This window comes from Podarcis cretensis (assembly GCF_951804945.1).
Source record: "Podarcis cretensis genome assembly, chromosome: 7".
Lineage (NCBI taxonomy): Eukaryota > Metazoa > Chordata > Lepidosauria > Squamata > Lacertidae > Podarcis > Podarcis cretensis.
Genome location: NC_137176.1, coordinates 33,496,838 through 33,515,784, shown reverse-complemented (window position 1 = coordinate 33,515,784; position 18,947 = coordinate 33,496,838). Strand labels below are relative to the sequence as shown.

At 41.8% G+C, this 18,947-nt stretch overlaps 1 protein-coding gene across 7 annotated transcripts in view; it reads left to right on the top strand.

Moving 5' to 3' along the window:
* LOC307220152 (uncharacterized protein) overlaps positions 1 to 18,947 on the top strand; it is an 87,598-nt gene that overhangs the window by 20,748 nt on the left and 47,903 nt on the right. For 4 of the 7 annotated variants that reach the window (XR_013840719.1, XR_013840720.1, XR_013840721.1 and 1 more), the window contains 3 exons: positions 2,473 to 2,548; positions 8,523 to 8,582; positions 9,576 to 9,678. Coding sequence is in view for 1 of the 7 variants with exons in the window: in XM_079983858.1 (XP_079839984.1) it covers positions 2,473 to 2,548; positions 8,523 to 8,582 (136 nt within the window). In the remaining 6 variants the exon portion in view is untranslated. Of the gene's footprint in view, positions 1 to 2,472; positions 2,549 to 8,522; positions 8,583 to 9,575; positions 9,707 to 9,798; positions 9,925 to 18,947 lie in introns of those variants that run through there. The other 3 variants (XR_013840717.1, XR_013840718.1, XM_079983858.1) reach the window with 3 other exon arrangements.

Sequence of the window (18,947 nt, the reverse complement as noted above, 5' to 3'; positions counted from 1 at the left end):
GGAGGCACAAGGTTGGGAAACACTGGACTAGGTGATCCTTGGAATCCCTTCCAATCCTATCATTCTGTATGCATACTGATTTATACCAGGCATAGGAAAACTCCAGTCCTCCAGATGTTTGGGACTACAATTCCCATCATCTCTAGCTAACAGGACTGGTGGTCAAGGATGATGGGAATTGTAGTCCCAAACATCTGGAGGGCCGGAGTTTGCCTATGCCTGACTTACACCCAGCCCTAACGCTATTTACAGTTTCACCCAGTGGCTTTGTATAGATGTTGAAACATTTCGGGTGGGAAGATGGGCTCCTTTGACAGCTGTTGCTAGGTAAACTCATTGTGGGGTAGGGGAGTGGGTGGGATTTCAACACAGAAAGGGATCCACCAGAGAACACTTTGCCAAGGTGGAGCCAACATGGAGACAGCCCTGTATGAACTACATAGTCACAGAAACTGTAGTGTAACTCAGAATAGCTCATTGATAGTAACTGTGCAAACCATTGATACACATTATTATTTTTTATTCAAGTCATATTCTAGTAAAGTATTATTAAAGTAATATTTAAGCAAAGTTGTAGCCTGGTCCTAACTATGTTTTCCCTAAATCAAATCTAATTGATTTCAGCAGCATTCCAATTTAATATATTTCGGACTGGAGTTTTAATCATATTTTTTTTAGAAAAAAAATGTTCCTAATTTCCAAAACAGAGCTTTGCTTAGTATGTTTTCATGAGTAGTAATGTCAAGGTAAATGTTTGCAAAAGCAAAAGGTTGGTGCAGACCCAAACACTAGTCCCCTTGTAACTTCTTATAGGAGATCAGGAGCCAGCAACTTTTTTGCAAGGTCCCTCGGCTGGCTTTAAGAGGAAACTGGCACTACAACTGCATGTGCCATGTGACTTACCTTTACTTTTCTGGGTAACAATACTGAGCACTGTTCCAAATTGTCAGTCTTGTTTCATTTCAGTTTGAGAGAGGTGATTGATTATTTTTTATTTTATCTATAATAGCATTTATAGAAAGCATAGCACCTACTGGGGATTCTTTTTTCTTAAGCCACTCATTCCTTTACAAGCCTCTACTTAATAGGACAGACTTTTACATGTGGGTGGAGGAGGGGAGGGAGTTGTGCATGGAAGTTTCTTATAATTTATTTCATAACAAACATGCTTCTTTTTGGAACGCCAGCTTATTAGGACATGTCTGGTCCAGGCCAGCTGTGATGTGCACACAGCCAAGGTCAGCTTCCTTGGGTGTGTAGGAGAAAAACAGTGCAAGAACTAGCCTTAGCACAATTGATCTTCTTCATACATATACTCCCATAGATAATTTAATTGCAAACATTAGCACAACTGAACACAAATGGGGGAAACGGGATCATGCTGACAAGCCCTGACTTAGTCTATGCAAATACCTTTGTACATAAAAAACTGTATGCCCATAAGTTCTGGTATATGCGGGTGGGTTCCTGTCTGACATACTGCTTGAATGTACATGCAAAAAAGGTCAAGGGACACAACTTGTTGCAGGGATTCCATTCTCCCCCTGCCCAAGTACTGTACATCCATTGTGCACACATCCAGTCAAGAGAACAAGTGCTGCTATTTCCTCAGTTTAGCATACGAGGAGGCCTACGGGAGAGGAGCAAAGGCATATCTAGTCTATGTAGCATCCTGTTTACCACAGTGGCCAACCAGATGCCTGTCGGAAGCCCGAAGAAGGGCATGAAAGCTCTTTAGCAGCTGATAACCCATAGCATTTTGCCTCTGATGCTGGAGAAAATATATGACCAACATGGCTAGCAGCCCTGGATAGCCTTATCTTCCATGAATTTATTCCGTCTTTTAAAGCTGTCCAAGTTGGTGGCCTTTGCTGCACCTTGAGGCATCAAGTTCCATTCTATGTGCTGTTTGAAGAACGGCTTCCTTTCAGAACTTCTCCCACCATTCAACCTCTTTGACCACCCTGGGTTCTAGTATTATTGGGTTTCAACATCCAGTTGTCCAAGGTCCCCCACATTAGCTGCTGTAGGATCGGTGCATAGAAAGAGGGGAGGTTCATGGCAATGTTGCTTGATGCTGATGTTGTTGTAGATGGTTTGACATGTAGCAAACAATCATTTGTCATTTCCCCACAGTGAGTGCAGCATGTGACAGGTCTGTAAGAATTCCGTAATTGACTCTCAGGTGTGTGGTCTCAGCTCGATGGGTCTGGCAGCAGGAGCCGTACTGTATTTTTCAAAATTTAATTTTGCCTTTCTTTTGTGTGGCATGCTGCCCTTTTTTTTTTTTTTTTTTTTTGTTATGAATGGTGTTATTACAACGGCAATAACCAGATGCCTCAGCAGGCATATTTTCATTATGCTCCTATTGTTTATATGTGAGCAGGATTTTAAAGCTCTGTTTTACACTGTTTCCCCTTCCTCCTTTAAGTTTGATATGATTTCTCACTGTGGGCCATTTATTATTGATAGGACAAAGTGAAGTTACTGGAGGAGCCCTTATGAAGACGGCAGGCGAAACGCTGGAGAAGCCCAGAGCTACACCAAGGTAAAGTCTGAATTAGATTTCATGGGTGAAGAACCTTTTGAACACCTAGGACAAGTGCTGTGCTATATAAATGACTCAGGGGCTTGATCTCTGAGTTGAGCACTATTCCTGTGAATACCAGTTCCTGCGAATCATAGAATTGTAGAGTTGGAAGGGACCCCAAGGGTCATCTAGTCCAACCCCTTGCAATGCAGGAATCTCAGCTAAAGCATCCATGACAGATGTCCACACTTAAAAACCTCCAAGGAAGGAGAGTCCACAACCTCCCGAAGGAGATCGTTCCACTCTTATAAGAGTGCCATTGCACCAAACTCCTGCTTTCAGGCTTCCCATAAGGCATCTGGTTGGCCACAGTAACAACACAACACTGAGACAGATGGGCCTTTGGCTAGATCCAGCAGGGTTCTCCATACCCCCAGATGTTTTTGGAAATAGCTACTAGGCACTTTCAAAGGTCTGATATTGATACTGTGTTTGGTATTAGCTGTTTCCTCAAGTCTCAAAAATGAATCAAATCATTACCACCTCAGCAGCAGTTCAAGAAGTGAAGGTCAGAAATGCAATGCCTCCTAAGCCCTGCTTGGGTGCTCTGCTTGCATGTGAAACCTACAAGCTAGCACAGAGAGTGGGGACGAGTGTGCTAAATTCTTCCCACCCCCCAATCGCCTGCCAACCAATGGAGGGAGGAAGTCTGAACCAGGGAACTCTTAAGAGTCTCCCCATGTGATTTGGAATGTCAGTTGTGCAGCAGAAAATTCTATGATTGTATTATGAGTTGCATGTCTGCCCGAGACTTGTTTTATCCAAGAGAGAAATACTGGCCATTAAATTGCAGTTTATTCAAAAAGGGGAAATTCTCCCGGAATATGATCCACTTTACATGTTATCCTTGCAAATATGCTAGGAAGTCAAACGTCCTTCTGGCTGAGATCCTGCAGAGCCTCTACAGGGTAGATATTACTAGGCTAGAAAGATGAATAGTTTGATCTCTTAATAATGTAACTTCCTGTATTCCCTGGGAGTACTGTGCTCCTTGTGGCCAGCCTGGGTCTGTCAGGAAACAATTTTGCACTAGTGGTAGCTTCTAAACTGTATCCTCAAGGCATTCCAGAGTAGGCTTTATCCACATTTTGCTTGTCTCACGCCCGGAAAGAATGGCTCTGAGTGGTTTTCCATTAGCCCCACTGCATTCTATGGAAAAACCTGCTCTTTACTGCTGAATCGGAGCAAATGTCAGTTTGTGGAAAACCCGATGGACGTTTGTTCCAGTTCAGCAGTAAGGAGCAGGTTTCCCTTGGGCAAAGTGGCAGGACAAACAAAAGTGTGGACGAGAGCTCATGGAGTGCAGTGGTAAGTGTGGCATTACTCAGGCATGGATCACTGAGACCAAATCCTTTTCAGAGAGAAGCAGGTAAGTTGGTGCAGCATAAAAGGCTTAGCTCTCTGCAGGGATCTGATTCTTGGCTCAACATTCTGCTCTTTTGCTTAGGTTTCTCAATCACACACCTTTCCCTATATACATTGATCACTTGGTAGGGAATTTGCATAGTGTTGTTAACAGCTACCACGTGATGCTTTTAAGAGTGTCCATGTGAGGACCATAGCATATTTGCTCTTTTCAATCTCCTTACTTGTAGAACAACCACATCTTTTTTTCTTTTTTCAAAAACAAGCCTTGATTTATAGTACTAAAGAAAATGGAAAGTGACACAGAGACACAGTGAGAGAAAAAAACCCTGCAGGAGGAAGTATTAAAACATGCTAAAACACACACCATTCCCTGGCCCCAAATCTTTTTTTATTCATATTTTCAGGAACAACCATCTCTACAGGGTACCTAAAAGATAATAATGTACTGGTAGTTTTCTGAGTTCCTTCCCTGGATCAGCACAGACCAGTGCACTATAGATTTTGATTGCTTACTGAGCACTTCTTAACTGCGGTGTTATTTTAACCTAGGGCATTATACTGCCTAACCTTGTTGTGTTGGTTAATTATATTTCTTTCCTTTCTAGGAATGTAAGTTTACTCTGTCTTGATTATGCCAGACCGCAAATCCTTGAAAGGCATATATACTGTAGCTCTGGGGGTGGAAAGGGCCAGTTGGGCTTAAGCCATCTCTGGGAAAGCTCCACCATCGTTTGTTATTAAACTGGCCAAATTCCCTTTTGTTCCCACATTAACAGCTCGCCTGCGGTGCCTCTAGCCTTGACATTTTTCAGTTGCACGCTAAATTTCAGCGATTGAAAGAAATTTGGCCCTTCCTATGTTCATTTGGGAGGAAGGGAGTGAAAGAGAGAAATAACAGTGTATCTGATTAATTCTAAATTCTATACACCAGCAATAAAAACGTCAGTAAAAACTGCAAGCTATTGCCCCAAATTATGTCCACCTAATCCATCCTGATAATTTTTCCCATTGGCAAAAGGAAACAAAGTTTGGTAGCCTTAATTTTGTCCTCCCCTCTCCTGCTTCCAGGGGATGGATTTTGCTTGGTTTGTGTAAACTGCGCAATTTAAGTCAGCTCTAGAAACCAATAAAGATGAAACATACAACACGCAAGTGAAGTCATTTGGGAATATTGAATCCAATAACGTTAACCTGTGCCTGGAATCCATATGGAGAAAAGGTACTGCGGAAGGAGGAGATGTGAAATGTTTAGACGCCATATTCCGTTGTTAAAACTGTGTGTGTTTTTGTGCTTTTTGGCAGCCCACCACTGCACAAGGAATGGGCAATCTGTCTCCCTTTGGATGTTGCTGGACTGCGATTCTGATCATCCCTGTTGCTGGCTGGGGCTGATGGGATTTGTAGTTCCACATCTGGAGGGTTGTCACAAGTGCCACCACAGCACTCCACTCTAAAATAAAAGGCAGTGTCCTCCCCTTAATTTAAAAAGGGACCATATTTCTGGCATTCACTGCCAGAAGATCACTGCTCTTGCTGACAAGCCTTCACTGGAATGTGGCCAGTGAAAGGCAATGAATGGAAAGGTCACTAATGTCAGGGACACAAAACTGTTAGGCCACAAATTATAAGCCCTGTGGGCTGTCATGCTTTCTGAGCCTTGGGGCCATGTCACGCCACAGTCGGAGCTGTTGTGTTCAAGATGGGGTGTTCAGTAGGCTCACAAATCAGAAAGATGGCTATGGTACTCTAATCCTGACTATCTTCGCCAACATCATAGCAACATTGCTGCTACAAGCAAATTTATTTCATTGACAAGTGGGGCCTCCAGCACAATGCTGTGAAGAGGGCAGGTCCTGTTCAGGGCTCTAATCAGACCAGAAGAGGCAAATTGTGGTCCTGGTCAGGCCTCTTAGCTCAGTTGGTAAAGCATGAGAATCAGGGTCATGAGTTTGAACCCCATGTTGGGTGAAAGATTCCTGCACTGCAGGGAGTTGGACTAGATGATCCACGTGGTCCCTTCCAATTGATTCTAAGAATTCTGATGTGCTATGTAAATTTAGAGGGCTCCTAGGCCCAAACATGAGCTTTTATAGTGCTTTTATGGGGTGGGGAGATCAGTTATGGAGAACGAAGTAGGCTCATACGAGTGTTTGTGTGTATTGTGTGGGTTTTTTAATTTCACGTCTCCTAAACACTAATATCTCCCCTTGTCTAACCTGAATATTTACTCTAAACTGTAATAGGTCTGAACAGGTTAATTCCCTCATATTACTAGATATGCAGGGAGGAAGCTATGTCACACACAGTCAAGAGTTGTGGTTCGAGGACCCGACCCCGCGAAGTGAAATGAAGACACAAGGACACGTGATATAAGGTTAATGGGCTAGAAAAAGGCCACAACTTTATTGATTACAGTAATGAAAAGGTATTGGCTTAGGCATTGGATCGAAACAAGTGGGTTTATTCACCAGTAGGTGGAGCCTGTTGATGCTGATCCAACTATAGGCTCACCTCCTGCTGTCACCGAGGGTCGTGCCATGGCCTCCCGCCAAGCAGGCATCGGACAGAATACACGACTGCCAGATTCCTTTAACGGAATACCCCTAAACATTGAAGGCATAGGCGATGGCCACACCTAGCACTTCGACACACCACAACACATTATTCCAATGCCTAACCTACCCACCAATACCACAAAAGTTGTGACGATTGCTACGAGGTAGGCGAAAAAACCAAAAAGCCTAATGCCAAATGGAAAAACTCCTACCAGGCCCCCCGGACAACCAGGGCGACCAACCTAAGGTCCATAGCAAGGCCAATGACCTAGGCCCTAACTAAAAGGGAGTGGAGGGTGGGTGACTCGCAACGGGACGACGAGGAATGAGGCCAGGGAAAGGCTGGCGATGCAGCAAAAGGCTGCTGAACACGCCCCCTCCGTGGCACCTGGTTGGATGGCCATGGGGGGGGCGTGAGCGCCAGCCAGGTGAGCTGGAGGCAGGGGGCAAATGCCCCCTGCTGGGCGGTGCTCGGGCTCCCGCCCACAACCACTCCCCTCTCTTTCAGGGAGGAGAGTCTTAGTTTAAACATGGCTGAGCATGTGGTGCTAATGGGTGGTTGCTTTTTAGAAATACAAACCTGGAACCTCACTGCATTTTAAGACTGGGCGATATAACAATATATTGTCCCAAACTGGATTGAAGTGATATTGAACCGTGATACTGTTTTTATAATTTTTGACCTGGCAATACATCAGGAATCATGGTGTGTGTGTAGGAAAAGCCAGTGCCTGTACATACCTCCATCCTTATATTGGATATTGTGATATATCAGTATATCACAATGTTTAGCTGGTGATATATCACAATGTTAAAAACCAGGTATCGTCCAGACCTACTGCATATGTACACTCTCCCTGCCATGAGAATCATGAATTACCACCATGGTTTTTATTATACTTAATTGTGTTGAACCTTCAAAAAAGGTTATCTGTTTTAGTGAGTATCTGAGTTACATTCTCACTAATGATTTTTTACTGCCATGGTATTTTCATGAAGAAAGTAATAGAAATAAATCAATTGCCTTTTTTCTGTTTTTTTGGGTGGCGGGCACCATCAAGTAGAAGTTATGATATACCTGAAGCTGCCTAATACCAAGTCAGACTATTTGTTCTCCTAGCCCTGTGTTGCTTATTCTGACTGGCAATAGCTGTCTCCAGCAGAGATCTTAGTTCTTCTGCTTTAGAAGTGCTTAAAACTTTGGGCTGGAGGGTTGTTGCCTGTTGCATTGTGAAGATCATAGCAGTTTCGGAATTCTACAACAGCGTAACAAAGTACATCTTGTTTGATTGATGGAAGAAAAATAAGAACCTATACTTCAAAGGTCTGCTGTTTAGGAGGCTTTCCCCATATAATCAGGTGAGAAGGGCATCCAGAGAGAAAAGCTCCAGTTTTTTATTGCAATTAGACGATTCGAATTAAGCTGAGTTTGTTTTTAAAGATTAAGACAATGCACTTTGATGAAGGTTTTATTAGTGAAGATGAACCGTACTCAAAAGGGTAGAGCATATCACTGCAGTCTGTCTAGCACTTCAGTGATATTTCCTAAATTAATCTGAAAATAGCTCTTGAGGCAGCGTGTAAAGATTATTAAGCATGAGGTTTTTACGTATGCAGAAAATTTGCTTTTGCATGATTACACTCTTAAAATGTTAATGCATGCGCGAGAAAATTGTGTTCCTTAATCTCTAAGAAATTTGTCTCTTAGCTTTTTCTGTGCTTGGTTTATTAGGTGCTGAAAGCATGGTACAACTTTGCGAACGACTGCATATTTATAATGAACTAATGTATGCCTTAAATGCAATCACTGTATCAAGTAGCATCTTAAATATATATTGGAATTCTTACCCATGATGGGGGGGAAAGGTGGATAGCATGAGAACCCAAGTTCAGTGCATCTTTCACCCCTTTAAGCCACACTGAAATTTCTCCCTGCTTTATTAAATCATGAGTGCACAGATTTTAGCATTAGCCAAGCTAATTAACTTCTTAAAATTGTGTCATTTCAGGAATTTGAGGAGAAGGCTCCAAAGGTCTAAATACAGAATGAATGCAGCAAAAGTTGGTTGGTAAGCAGCAGAACCTCCCAAGGGATGCAGGTCACATACCGCTAGTAGGGATTATAAACATGTAGGGTGGAAGAGGCTCACCAGTTTTCTTTTTAAAAATCATGAATAGCTATTCCCTTTCAGAAGAGTCAAATCTTCCAGAAATTCCTTTCCCCAAACACAACCATCTACAAAGGGCAGAGATAACAAAACAGATAAGTGGTGGCACCCAATGATGCCACTTCCTGCGGAAGGAATCTGTCAGCAGAAGAGGGTTGGAATAGGGTTGCAGTACACGTCTTGGCGCTGTGGTCTAAACCACAGAGCCTAGGGCTTGCTGATCAAAAGGTTGTTGGTTCGAATCCCTGTGACGGAGTGAGCTCCTGTTGCTCGGTCCCTGCTCCTGCCAACCTAGCAGTTCAAAAGCACGTCAAAGTGCAAGTAGATAAATAGGTACTGCTCCAGCGGGAAGGTAAATGGTGTTTCCGTGCACTGCTCTGGTTCGCCAGAAGCAGCTTAGTCATGCTGGCCACATGACCTGGAAGCTGTACGCCGGCTCCCTCGGCCAATAAAGCGAGATGAGCGCTGCAACCCCAGAGTCGTCTGCAACTAGACCTAATGGTCAGGGGTCCCTTTACCCTTTACACGTCTTGAATTTGCAAAAAAAGAAAAGAAAACTTCAACAACTTTATTAGAAGCGGATTTCAGTGGTCCCCTCTCCTTCCTGCAGTGCCCTGTGTGCCTTCAAATCTCTTCCAGAGGGTAGCTGACCCTCCAGAAAAAGATTTAGGAGTTGGGGCATGGGATGCTACAGGGCGTGATTGCCAAAAATTGCTCTCCGCTTGTTCTGCTGATGGATTCCTACTGTCAGCAGAGAGTCACCACTGGATGCCATCCACAATCCTTCATTTGGATTATCACCATGTTAAACCAATAGTGGTGATGATGATGATAATAATAATAATAATAATAACAATAAAAAAATGATTGATTTTTTGTTTTGTTTTGTTTCAGATGAGGTAGGCAGTGGCACATTGCTCAAGCAGTAAACCACTTCTAAGTGCCATGCTTGGCTTCCCAGAGACATTTGGGAATGCTGGACTTTGGTCTGTCCCAGTGTGGTTCTTACGTACGGGTGTGATAAGGTATTATTTGCATTTTAAGGCCATGGAAGTATATGTTGTTTCTATTATTATTATTATTATTATTATTATTATTTATTTCTGCCATTATACAGTTTCCTTACCACTCAGTGACTCCTAAAGCAGCCGACGGTCAATGAAATACAAAAAACAAAAAAACCAAATCAATTATTAACACCTCACAACAAAACAGCAACTCGAAGCTATAAACATCAAAGGAGGAATCATTAAACAACAGAGTTTCCCTGCTCTTCAAATCTCCAGCCAAAAGCATATTTAACTGGAAAATGCAGCAGCAAAATAGTTTAACAATTTGGCCCAATACCAATTTGTAAACTAAAAGCCCATGGCCTCAGTCCTGTAGTTCACTTATTCTGAGTTTCATTTGGGGTTTTTTAAACTCCAAAGACAGCAGGTATGCAAGCGCTTAGTCAGTACAAAAGTGTTTAGGCTCTTCTTCATTCATGTAGTGTTGGATCCAGAGCAAATTTGTTATGCTTTGTTCCCATAGAAATCAATGCAACTTGGGCTACAGACCTACACATAGGGACTGTAACTACCTGGGAGTGTTTGACTTGTTTCTGCATAGACGTGTAAGGTTGCACTGCTAAGTTAAGAATCAGTAACATTACACACTGATTTCAGTGGCGCCTAACTGCTACTAATTTGGTCTGGTTCATTGAAATCTATAGCTTGTGACTTATTCTTAGGGCTCATCCACACTTCAACTTCTCCCATGATTTCTATGCATGGGTCCAAGAGGTGTGTTTTTTTGTGTCTTACCATTTGTTCCAATTCAGTAATAAACAGTCGGGTTTGTACCTCTGGCTAGAAATCACAGAACAAATGGAAATGTAGATGAGCTCACTGGGAGGGGGCATAGAAGCACTCAATTTTAGCTGGCAAAATATTTTTAGTATGCCAAAAGGCTGTGTACACATTCCCATTTACTATGCAGGCAGTGTGCTGGTTTGGGAAGCAGTGTACACATGGCATTAGCCACAGTCCATATCTACTTGGTAGCTATCCTGTTGTTGCTTATGAAATGCTGCATTTTGATGCTAAACCAGCTTTGATCCTAACGGAGAAAAAGAATGACAGAGCTGTGTTTTAAGCAGGCAACATGTACACATGTTATAGTGTGTTGGGGGCCATTTCAAACATTTCCATTCTTCTTCCCTGGAGATAAAACAGGATGCATAACATCACTACTGCATACTGGACTTCCTAATCTGTAACTTTGCAGGTCAGCACCAGGCTGCAGAGGGACTAGGAAAGCATCTCTTAATAAGCAAGCATGTGGTTTCACCACCAGGAGTTAGCAAGTTCATGTAAACAAGTTCCTCCCTGAAACCTAGTTCTCACAAGCGGCAGATTGGGGGGACGGACCTGTTCGTCAACAGCAGGTTGACAAACCACTGCAGACTGCAAGGGAATGATTCTCCATATAATTAAACTCTCTCCTTGTAGAAAGTTAGTATGCCCACGAAAAGACAACATTGCAACCTTTGTTGCTAACATCTAACTTTTATATAGAATGGATGCACATGAGGACCCTTGGATTATTGGTTGCATGCTTAAAGTGTTACAGAGATGACAACTCTAATATAATAAAAAAAACTAATTAAAATTCAATGTGTGCTTAATTTGCCATGCTATCCTTCATCAATGGTTCCTCCTTTGCCTAGGAAAGAACCATATGAATGGGGTGGATTGTGATCTAATTTAACAACATATTATGGTTCCTAACATAGGAAGGCATCTTAAACAGTCAGATTCCTGGTCCATCTGGCTCAGTGTTGTCTGCATTGGGGTAGGTAACCTCCATCCTGGGGGCTGAAAGAGCCCCACTAGGCTGTATCCAGCTCATGGGAGTCTCCCCAGGCCACATCCCTCCACACATTACTTGAGTGCTTTTCCTAGCATGTTAACTGGAACTGAGCTACTGCTTCTTGCTTGGATAGATATCTGTAGAAACGTCTGACTTACATGGCAGGAATGTAACCTACTGAGTGAAGGTAAGAGTTGTTTCAGTTCTTCTGCCCGTTGTTACCTCTGGTCCCACCCACCTGCTGGCAAGCCCCCCACCCCACCCCTAGGGCTGTCCACAAAAGAATGTGATGTCCTGGCTGAAAAATACTTATCTGCTCCTGGTCTACATGGATTGACTGGCAATGGTTTTTTCATAGTTTCAAACAGGAGGCTTTCTCAATCTGGAGATGCCAGAAATTGAACCTTGGATCTTCTGCCTGCAAAGCACATTTTTCCAAAATGTCTGTGCAAATTAAGAAAATATTAAACCTCTTTAGAGCACCTTTGGCTTTTAAGAGGATTGAAATCTTGTGCTTTTTGGATCATGACTTTCAGTTACTCTGTGTTGCTAGTAAAGTTTGTCGTCATCTTATTTGGGACACTCAGAAGCCCAACTCTAAAGGGTAGCCACTATTCAGAAAAAGTTGATTGCGATTAAGTGGAGTCCCATTTCCTTTCATAGGACTTAGTCCAAACTAGCTTTAGCTGGGCAATGGCCAACGTGTTGGTGATCCAGAGAAAGTTGTCCTTATCTGCTCTTGACAGCTTTGGGATTAATTGCAACGAATATATCCTACTGCTTTCGATTGGAGTTAGATGCAACTAATTTTCTCTGGACAGAGGCTAGCATAAACAAACAGCATTATATTACAGACTCTGTAGTGTCTCAAACTTTCTACCTTTAACTAAAATAAGTATTTATTTGCCTATTTTGGAATAAGTGGAATACAAGAAATCTCTACAGTGGTTTCCCACTTGGAACACTGTCCATGTAGTGAACACTCTGAAAACTCAATAAGATGTTCCTGGATTAAGTTTGCAATGATGGGTTAATTTGAGGATTTTACTGTATGTTATTGAAGGATTTTTATTTTGTTGGTCTTTGTATTGGTGTGATCCACCCTGACCTCCTTTATTCATCATCTGCATTTCATGATTATTTATTTGTTCACATGTTGTTGTAGTTTAAGGATTTACTGTATTTGTATTAGGTAAACTGCCCAGGGAGTTTGCCTAAAGCGAATAAATATTTATTGTGTAATCCCAGAAGCTCCCAGGTTGGTTAGCAATGTAAAAATAAATAAATTAAAAATGTAGTATTTGTTGTTTAGTCATGTCCAGCTCTTCGTGGCCCCATGGACCAGAGCATGCCAGGCACTCCTGTCTTCCACTGCCTCCCGCAGTTTGGTCAAACCCATGTTAATAGCTTCGAAGACACTGTCCAGCCATCTCATTTCCCAGCATCAGGGTCTTTTCCAGGGAGTCTTCTCTTCTCATGAGGTGGCCAAAGTATTGGAGCCTCAGCTTCAGGATCTGTCCTTCCAGTGAGCACTCAGGGCTGATTTCCTTAAGAATGGAGAGGTTTGATCTTCTTGCAGTCCATGGGACTCTTGAGTCTCCTCCAGCACCATAATTCAAAAGCATCAATTCTTCGGCAATCAGCCTTCTTTATGGCCCAGCTCCCATAATGCATAGAAAATACCAACTAAATCCTAAACTAACTGAACTCTGGGTATTTATTCAAAAGCTGTTTCTATTATTATTATTATTATTATTATTATCCTTAATAGAACTAGTGCTTCTGTGTGCAACTGAGCATGCAACCTCTGTGTAGATCATTGCGTGTTTATCCAATAAAATGCTTAATATGAGCAGCCTTGAAGGATAGCATTGCAAGATGCATTAAACGATCCCCTCTTATCAGCAAATTGTAAACATTGCTATTTTGCTGGAAAGGTTCTCAAAGCATTCCCAATAGATAAAGCTAGAATCATAGAAACATGTTTGAATATCATAGGTGATAGTATGAGAGAAGACAGCTAGCTGGATCTGCTTTCATAAACATGTATTCTGGATGACATTTTTGTCTGTCTCTCACTATTTCAGCCCAACACCCACCCACCCCATTTCTCCTAATGCCCTTTCAGGGTCATTTGACTTTTCTCCCCCATCATGTCTGCTATTCTTTAACATTTCCCTCGCCTTCCTCCATCCTCCAGGGGTTAGGGTGGGAAGCTTTAGGATACAATGTCACTAACACATCAGGGCTTTTGGTCTAGATTTCTTTGACAGTCTGGACAGGCAATGAACTGTATCACCTATCTGGTGCTTCCATAAATCACAGTGGTATGTGTGTCTCACCTTGGGTGTTTTTCAACATTCAGAACATTCATTGTGACCGAGATGGTCAAAAAGACATCAGGTTTCAAATAATTCAAGAATGCAGCTACCGGTGAGATAATTTGTACGTTCCTCCCATTAAAAACTCTTAAGCTTACACACATTGAAGCAGAAATGGTTTGAATACCCCAGACAAGGAAAGGGGCAGAGGATGGTAAAATAATATCATTGTATGTCTGGTAAGAGTCTTATACTTTTTTCACAGCTCATAGTAAGAAGACGAATAGCATTCATTATTTATCCAATAATTTAATATAGGCAATGTACAAGGAGAAATAGCAACACAGAACTCAGCCAATCAAAATAGGGAAAGTATTATGTCTTATCTCTTTATTTTTATTATTTTTTAAAAAAAATCCTAATCATGCCCTGTTCAGATTTGAATTTATTTGTTCCTTGTTTTGCTAGTCTAACCATGATGTAATTCAAGTAGCTGAGCCTAGTTAAAAATGGTCCTTTTAAGGGATTTTCCACACACGATGGAATATTACATAACAGAAGATGCAAAATGGCATTTAAGAAAAAATAAAAATATATAGCAGTTGCACTGTACATAAGATCTCTCTTCTGAATTAAAATTCATGCATGGTATGAATTGTGAAAGGGACTTTAAAAAAAAAAACCCTCATAAGTAAAAAGCTCTAAGGGTTTTTTCACATGGGCACACACCAAATCCAGAATGCTTTCATGAAGAATACTTTTGGCCAAACTGAAATAGATACGAAGCCCACCCGCTCACCCCCTCCAAGTTTGCCACTTTAAAAAGCAATTGTGAATTACCCTGCACCCGTTCATGATTCAAGAATGGAATCAATGAACCAGACTGAGAAGATGTTCAGTTGTAGAAGATGTTCAGAAAGCAGAACCGCAGTGGACTAAGCCTAGAGACCACCCTCCCTCCTACCCCCTCCTTCCAAAGTATCTGCATGAGGTCGTTTTTGGCTGAAAGTTGTAAAAGGAACACACACACATACATATTTTCTGAAATCAGCCTAGTGATCTGGAAGAGGAGAGCGGCGCTGTCAACTTGAGAAAACAACAGTGGAAGTGATTAGTTTTGCTTGGGAGTCAGAGGGAAGCCATTCTGTCCTTGCCTTCTGGATTATTAAGGAACAGAATCAGTGCCAGTTTGTGTCACAAGATGACCTGATTCTTCAGACAGAGTAACCGGAACCAACACACACACACACACAGAGAGAGAGAGAGAGAGAGAGAGAGAGAGAATCTACATAACCCAAGTCATGTTTTACACACCTGTCAGGCCAGTTAATTCATAGCCATGATCATACACTGTTGCTGTACAGACATTGCCATTAATCTGCTAACATTGCATTTTAGGCTTCATAACAAATAGGATTGGCAAAGGTATATCTGAGGGGATAAAAGTTTTGCAACTACAACACCAGTCACATTTACCACAAACGCCACATGACACATTTACCATGAACACAACAGCCTAGGTATTTATGTATGTAATGTGTTGTATTCACAAAGAACCCCAATAAGGGCTCCTTTAGTTTCCAGGTTCTTGACAGGAAATGCAACTGTTAATTCTTCTTAATTCTCCCCACCCCCAAACAAGATATATGAAAGCTCAGTTTCTTGGCTTTTGGTGACAGCATCTAGATTCTGGCCCAGAAGTTTTATGCTCCCTGGTGGGGATTAGGCATTGCCGCTTTCTAGACTTCCTGAACAGGGTATACCAGGGCTGGGGGAAGCCAGCAGAACCAGCTGTACCAAACTCTAAAGAAGCAAAAAGACGAAGGTTGGACAGTATGCCCTGAGAGCCTTTCGCACAATCTAGCAGGAAAAAGTAGAGCGTATTCGTGCTGGCAACTTCGGCTTTCATAGGAAGATTCTGATGCCGTGACCTCTAAATGCATTCTGATTGGTCTAGCTCAGGGGTTGTCAACCTGGTCCCTACCACCCACTAGTGGGCGTTTCAGGATTCTAGGTGGGCGGTAGGGGGTTCTACGGCACAAGCTGAATCCTCCTTCCATTGAGCACTGGTGGGCGGTAAGGAAATTTTACCATCAATAAAGATGCATTAGTGGGCGGTAGTTATAAAAAGGTTGACTACCCCTAGTCTAGCTGGAATGTAATGAAATGAAACAAGCTCAGGAACAGAGAGAGGCAGGCAGGCAATGGGCAATTCTTCTTCCCAAAGTAATAATTCACCAGAAGTAAGTCCTGCTGCATGTGTTGCAAGGTTTACTGGGAACTCAGGCAAACCCAGTCAATTAAGAATTTTTTCTAAGACACTGACAAAGCTAACTTTTTACAGTGGGTCAAACAGACGTATGAAACTATCAATATACAGCAGTTCACCGTTCTTTGTATTTGTAAATACATCACTTTACCCTGGTATTTTGCTTTATGGGAGCTACCTCTTGCTGAATTTACACTGTTCAATTCCACTTGTTTTATAATACTAATGGTCCCCCCCTTCCCGGGTTTCGTAACTGGGAAGTATCCTGGGACTTCATGGTGAAGAGCAGTTAATAAATCTTATAAATAACTAAAAATGCAACAGACAGGAACTAAGCAGTCTGACTAAGCAGTCTGACCATACAAAAGCAGTACTGGCACAGTCACACTGGTTTCCCACACGTTTCTACACCCAATTCAAAGTGCTGAGTTTGACCCACAAGGCCCCATATGATCTAGGACCTCATTACCTAATGGGATGCTTTTCTCAACAATGACATGCTCAGATACTACGGTCATCTGAGGCCTTCCTCCAGGTGCCCACCAAAAGAGACAATTGGAGGGTAGCAACAAGGTAGAGGGACTTTTTGGTTGAGGCCTCCTGCCTATGGAATGCTGTTTCCAGTGGGGCCTGCCTGAGTTAATGTATTTCCAGATACGTGTTTTCAAAGGTACGAATATGAACTCCATGCAGTAAGGAGGAACTATGGTTGCATTTAGTATGTTGTCCAGACCAACAAACACCAACGCATTACTACAGATCAAAATGTGTGATAAATTTCAAGCCATTCTTGGAAGCAAAAAATTTTTGAAACGTAACTGGGAGCTTCCTTTGGGTTAGGATTGGTTGCCATATACCAACTGTAGACAGACAGCTATTTTGAGCACAGGGGGTAAAACAATATGTGGAGCAAATAGGAGAAGGAGGATTAGAATGAATGGTGGGCAGTAACTGAAATGTCTACAATAGCATGGAAAGCATCCATATCATCTATGAGAATTTGGGAACATCTAAGTATCTCACCTTGAAACCAATCCTCCTCAATACAATGGTTTCCTTTTACAATGGCAAACACCTTTGCATGATGCAAGAACAAGGATAATTGCTTAAGGGAAATTCCTTGCTGCCTCCCACTGCCTCCCTGAAATGCACAGTGTATGTGTATCAAGTCAAAAGGGCACATGTAAAATTATGATAAGAAATAGCCCTTACCAACCCAAGACTGCTCCTTTCAGAAAGGATCTATACATGTCTAGATTCTTGTGACGATGGAAACTCTTGACACTGAGGGGCAAGACAAGATGAAGTGAAATGTGACAAGACTGCTACTCTGAATGCAACCAAATATCTGACACATATGAATACGCAAATCAATATTTCTTATTACAATCCAGATTTGCTGGTATGGGGAGGGAAGGGAACTCCCAGACCTCTAAGAAGTTATCAGTAAAGCCAATGGATTTTTCAGGATCTTATTTTCAGGACAATTTTTTTCACCAGTCAAATGCTGTTTCCACAAAGAGTTTTAGGAACAATACTAGCTCGCATGGAAATTATTTTTAATCAGCTGGGAGTGGTTCCCTGATGGTTCCTGTCACCGCTCCTCACCATTGATGTCCCATTCAGCCGGCACATGTTAGGAACTACAGCCAGCATGTAGAGTGACCTCTGTCCATAAAAACCCACATGATTTATTATTTATGGAGGGGACAAATGACCACTTGTACACAAATGACTGAGTGTCACGATGGGACCTCAGCTGCTTGACTGGCCAAATAAAAGCTAGAGAGTCAATTATACTACACATGAATGAAACATTCGTTCTTTTACTGCTTTGTTCAGGCATTACATTAGAGTATTTTATCTGAAATAATGCACTGAATGTTTGTTAAAAGCATGTGGTTGCTAACTTATAGTGTGTGTGTGTGTATATATATAAAGTTTACAATATACCATTAGCACAAGTTGCAAATAAAACATTCCAATTAATTGAAAACCACATAGGGTTACATATTATCATTGTACTTACTAATCCAAAACTTCAAGAACACCCACCTCACCATAAACTTACTGGGTTAATTTACTTGTATTTTCTTATATATATTTAGTTTGATTATTGTCACAATGGATTTTGTTGACCAGATTTTGTGGACCCCTTCAAAAAATGGCTAATATCATACAACCAGAAAGAGCATATTCACCTAAAGGCTGGAATATATTCACAAGTGACTCCTGTCTGTTTTAGCACAAAAAGGTGCATCCATATAAGTTTCTATGTCCTGAAAGAGACATTTCAAAATAAGAGTTATACAGGACATTTTGCCTGACAGCTTGCAACCATAATCACAAAATGGTCTTTTCCAGGGATTTTTTTTCAGCTGGAACTCATCAGAACTAAGTTCCGGCATCTCACAGGTGGACACCATTGCCCTTATAAGAGAACAAGGGAGGCATTCATGGTGAGTTCCAGCACCTCTTTTTCTAGAAAAACAGCAGTGGTTTTTTCACAAGTCCATTTTATACCATATTTTTTAATGAGGGCCTACAGTTACCTCAAAAATTATTGTGTACATAACATGCTCTAAGACAGCCCCCCCCCGGTGTCTTCCAGATCTTTTGAGCTACAAAACATAGGCTGGCAAAGGCTGCTTTAAGATATATAAGCCAGATGTATTTAAGCTGTGGTGAAAGTCGTTAAGACTGTTGAATGTCCTCCTTGCTTAGTGTAGGAGAAGTTCATCCCTTAGGGATTTCATAGAAACAACAGAAGCACATGCATCTGGTGACATGTCAAACATGGTGATCTGGAAACTACAGTCATAT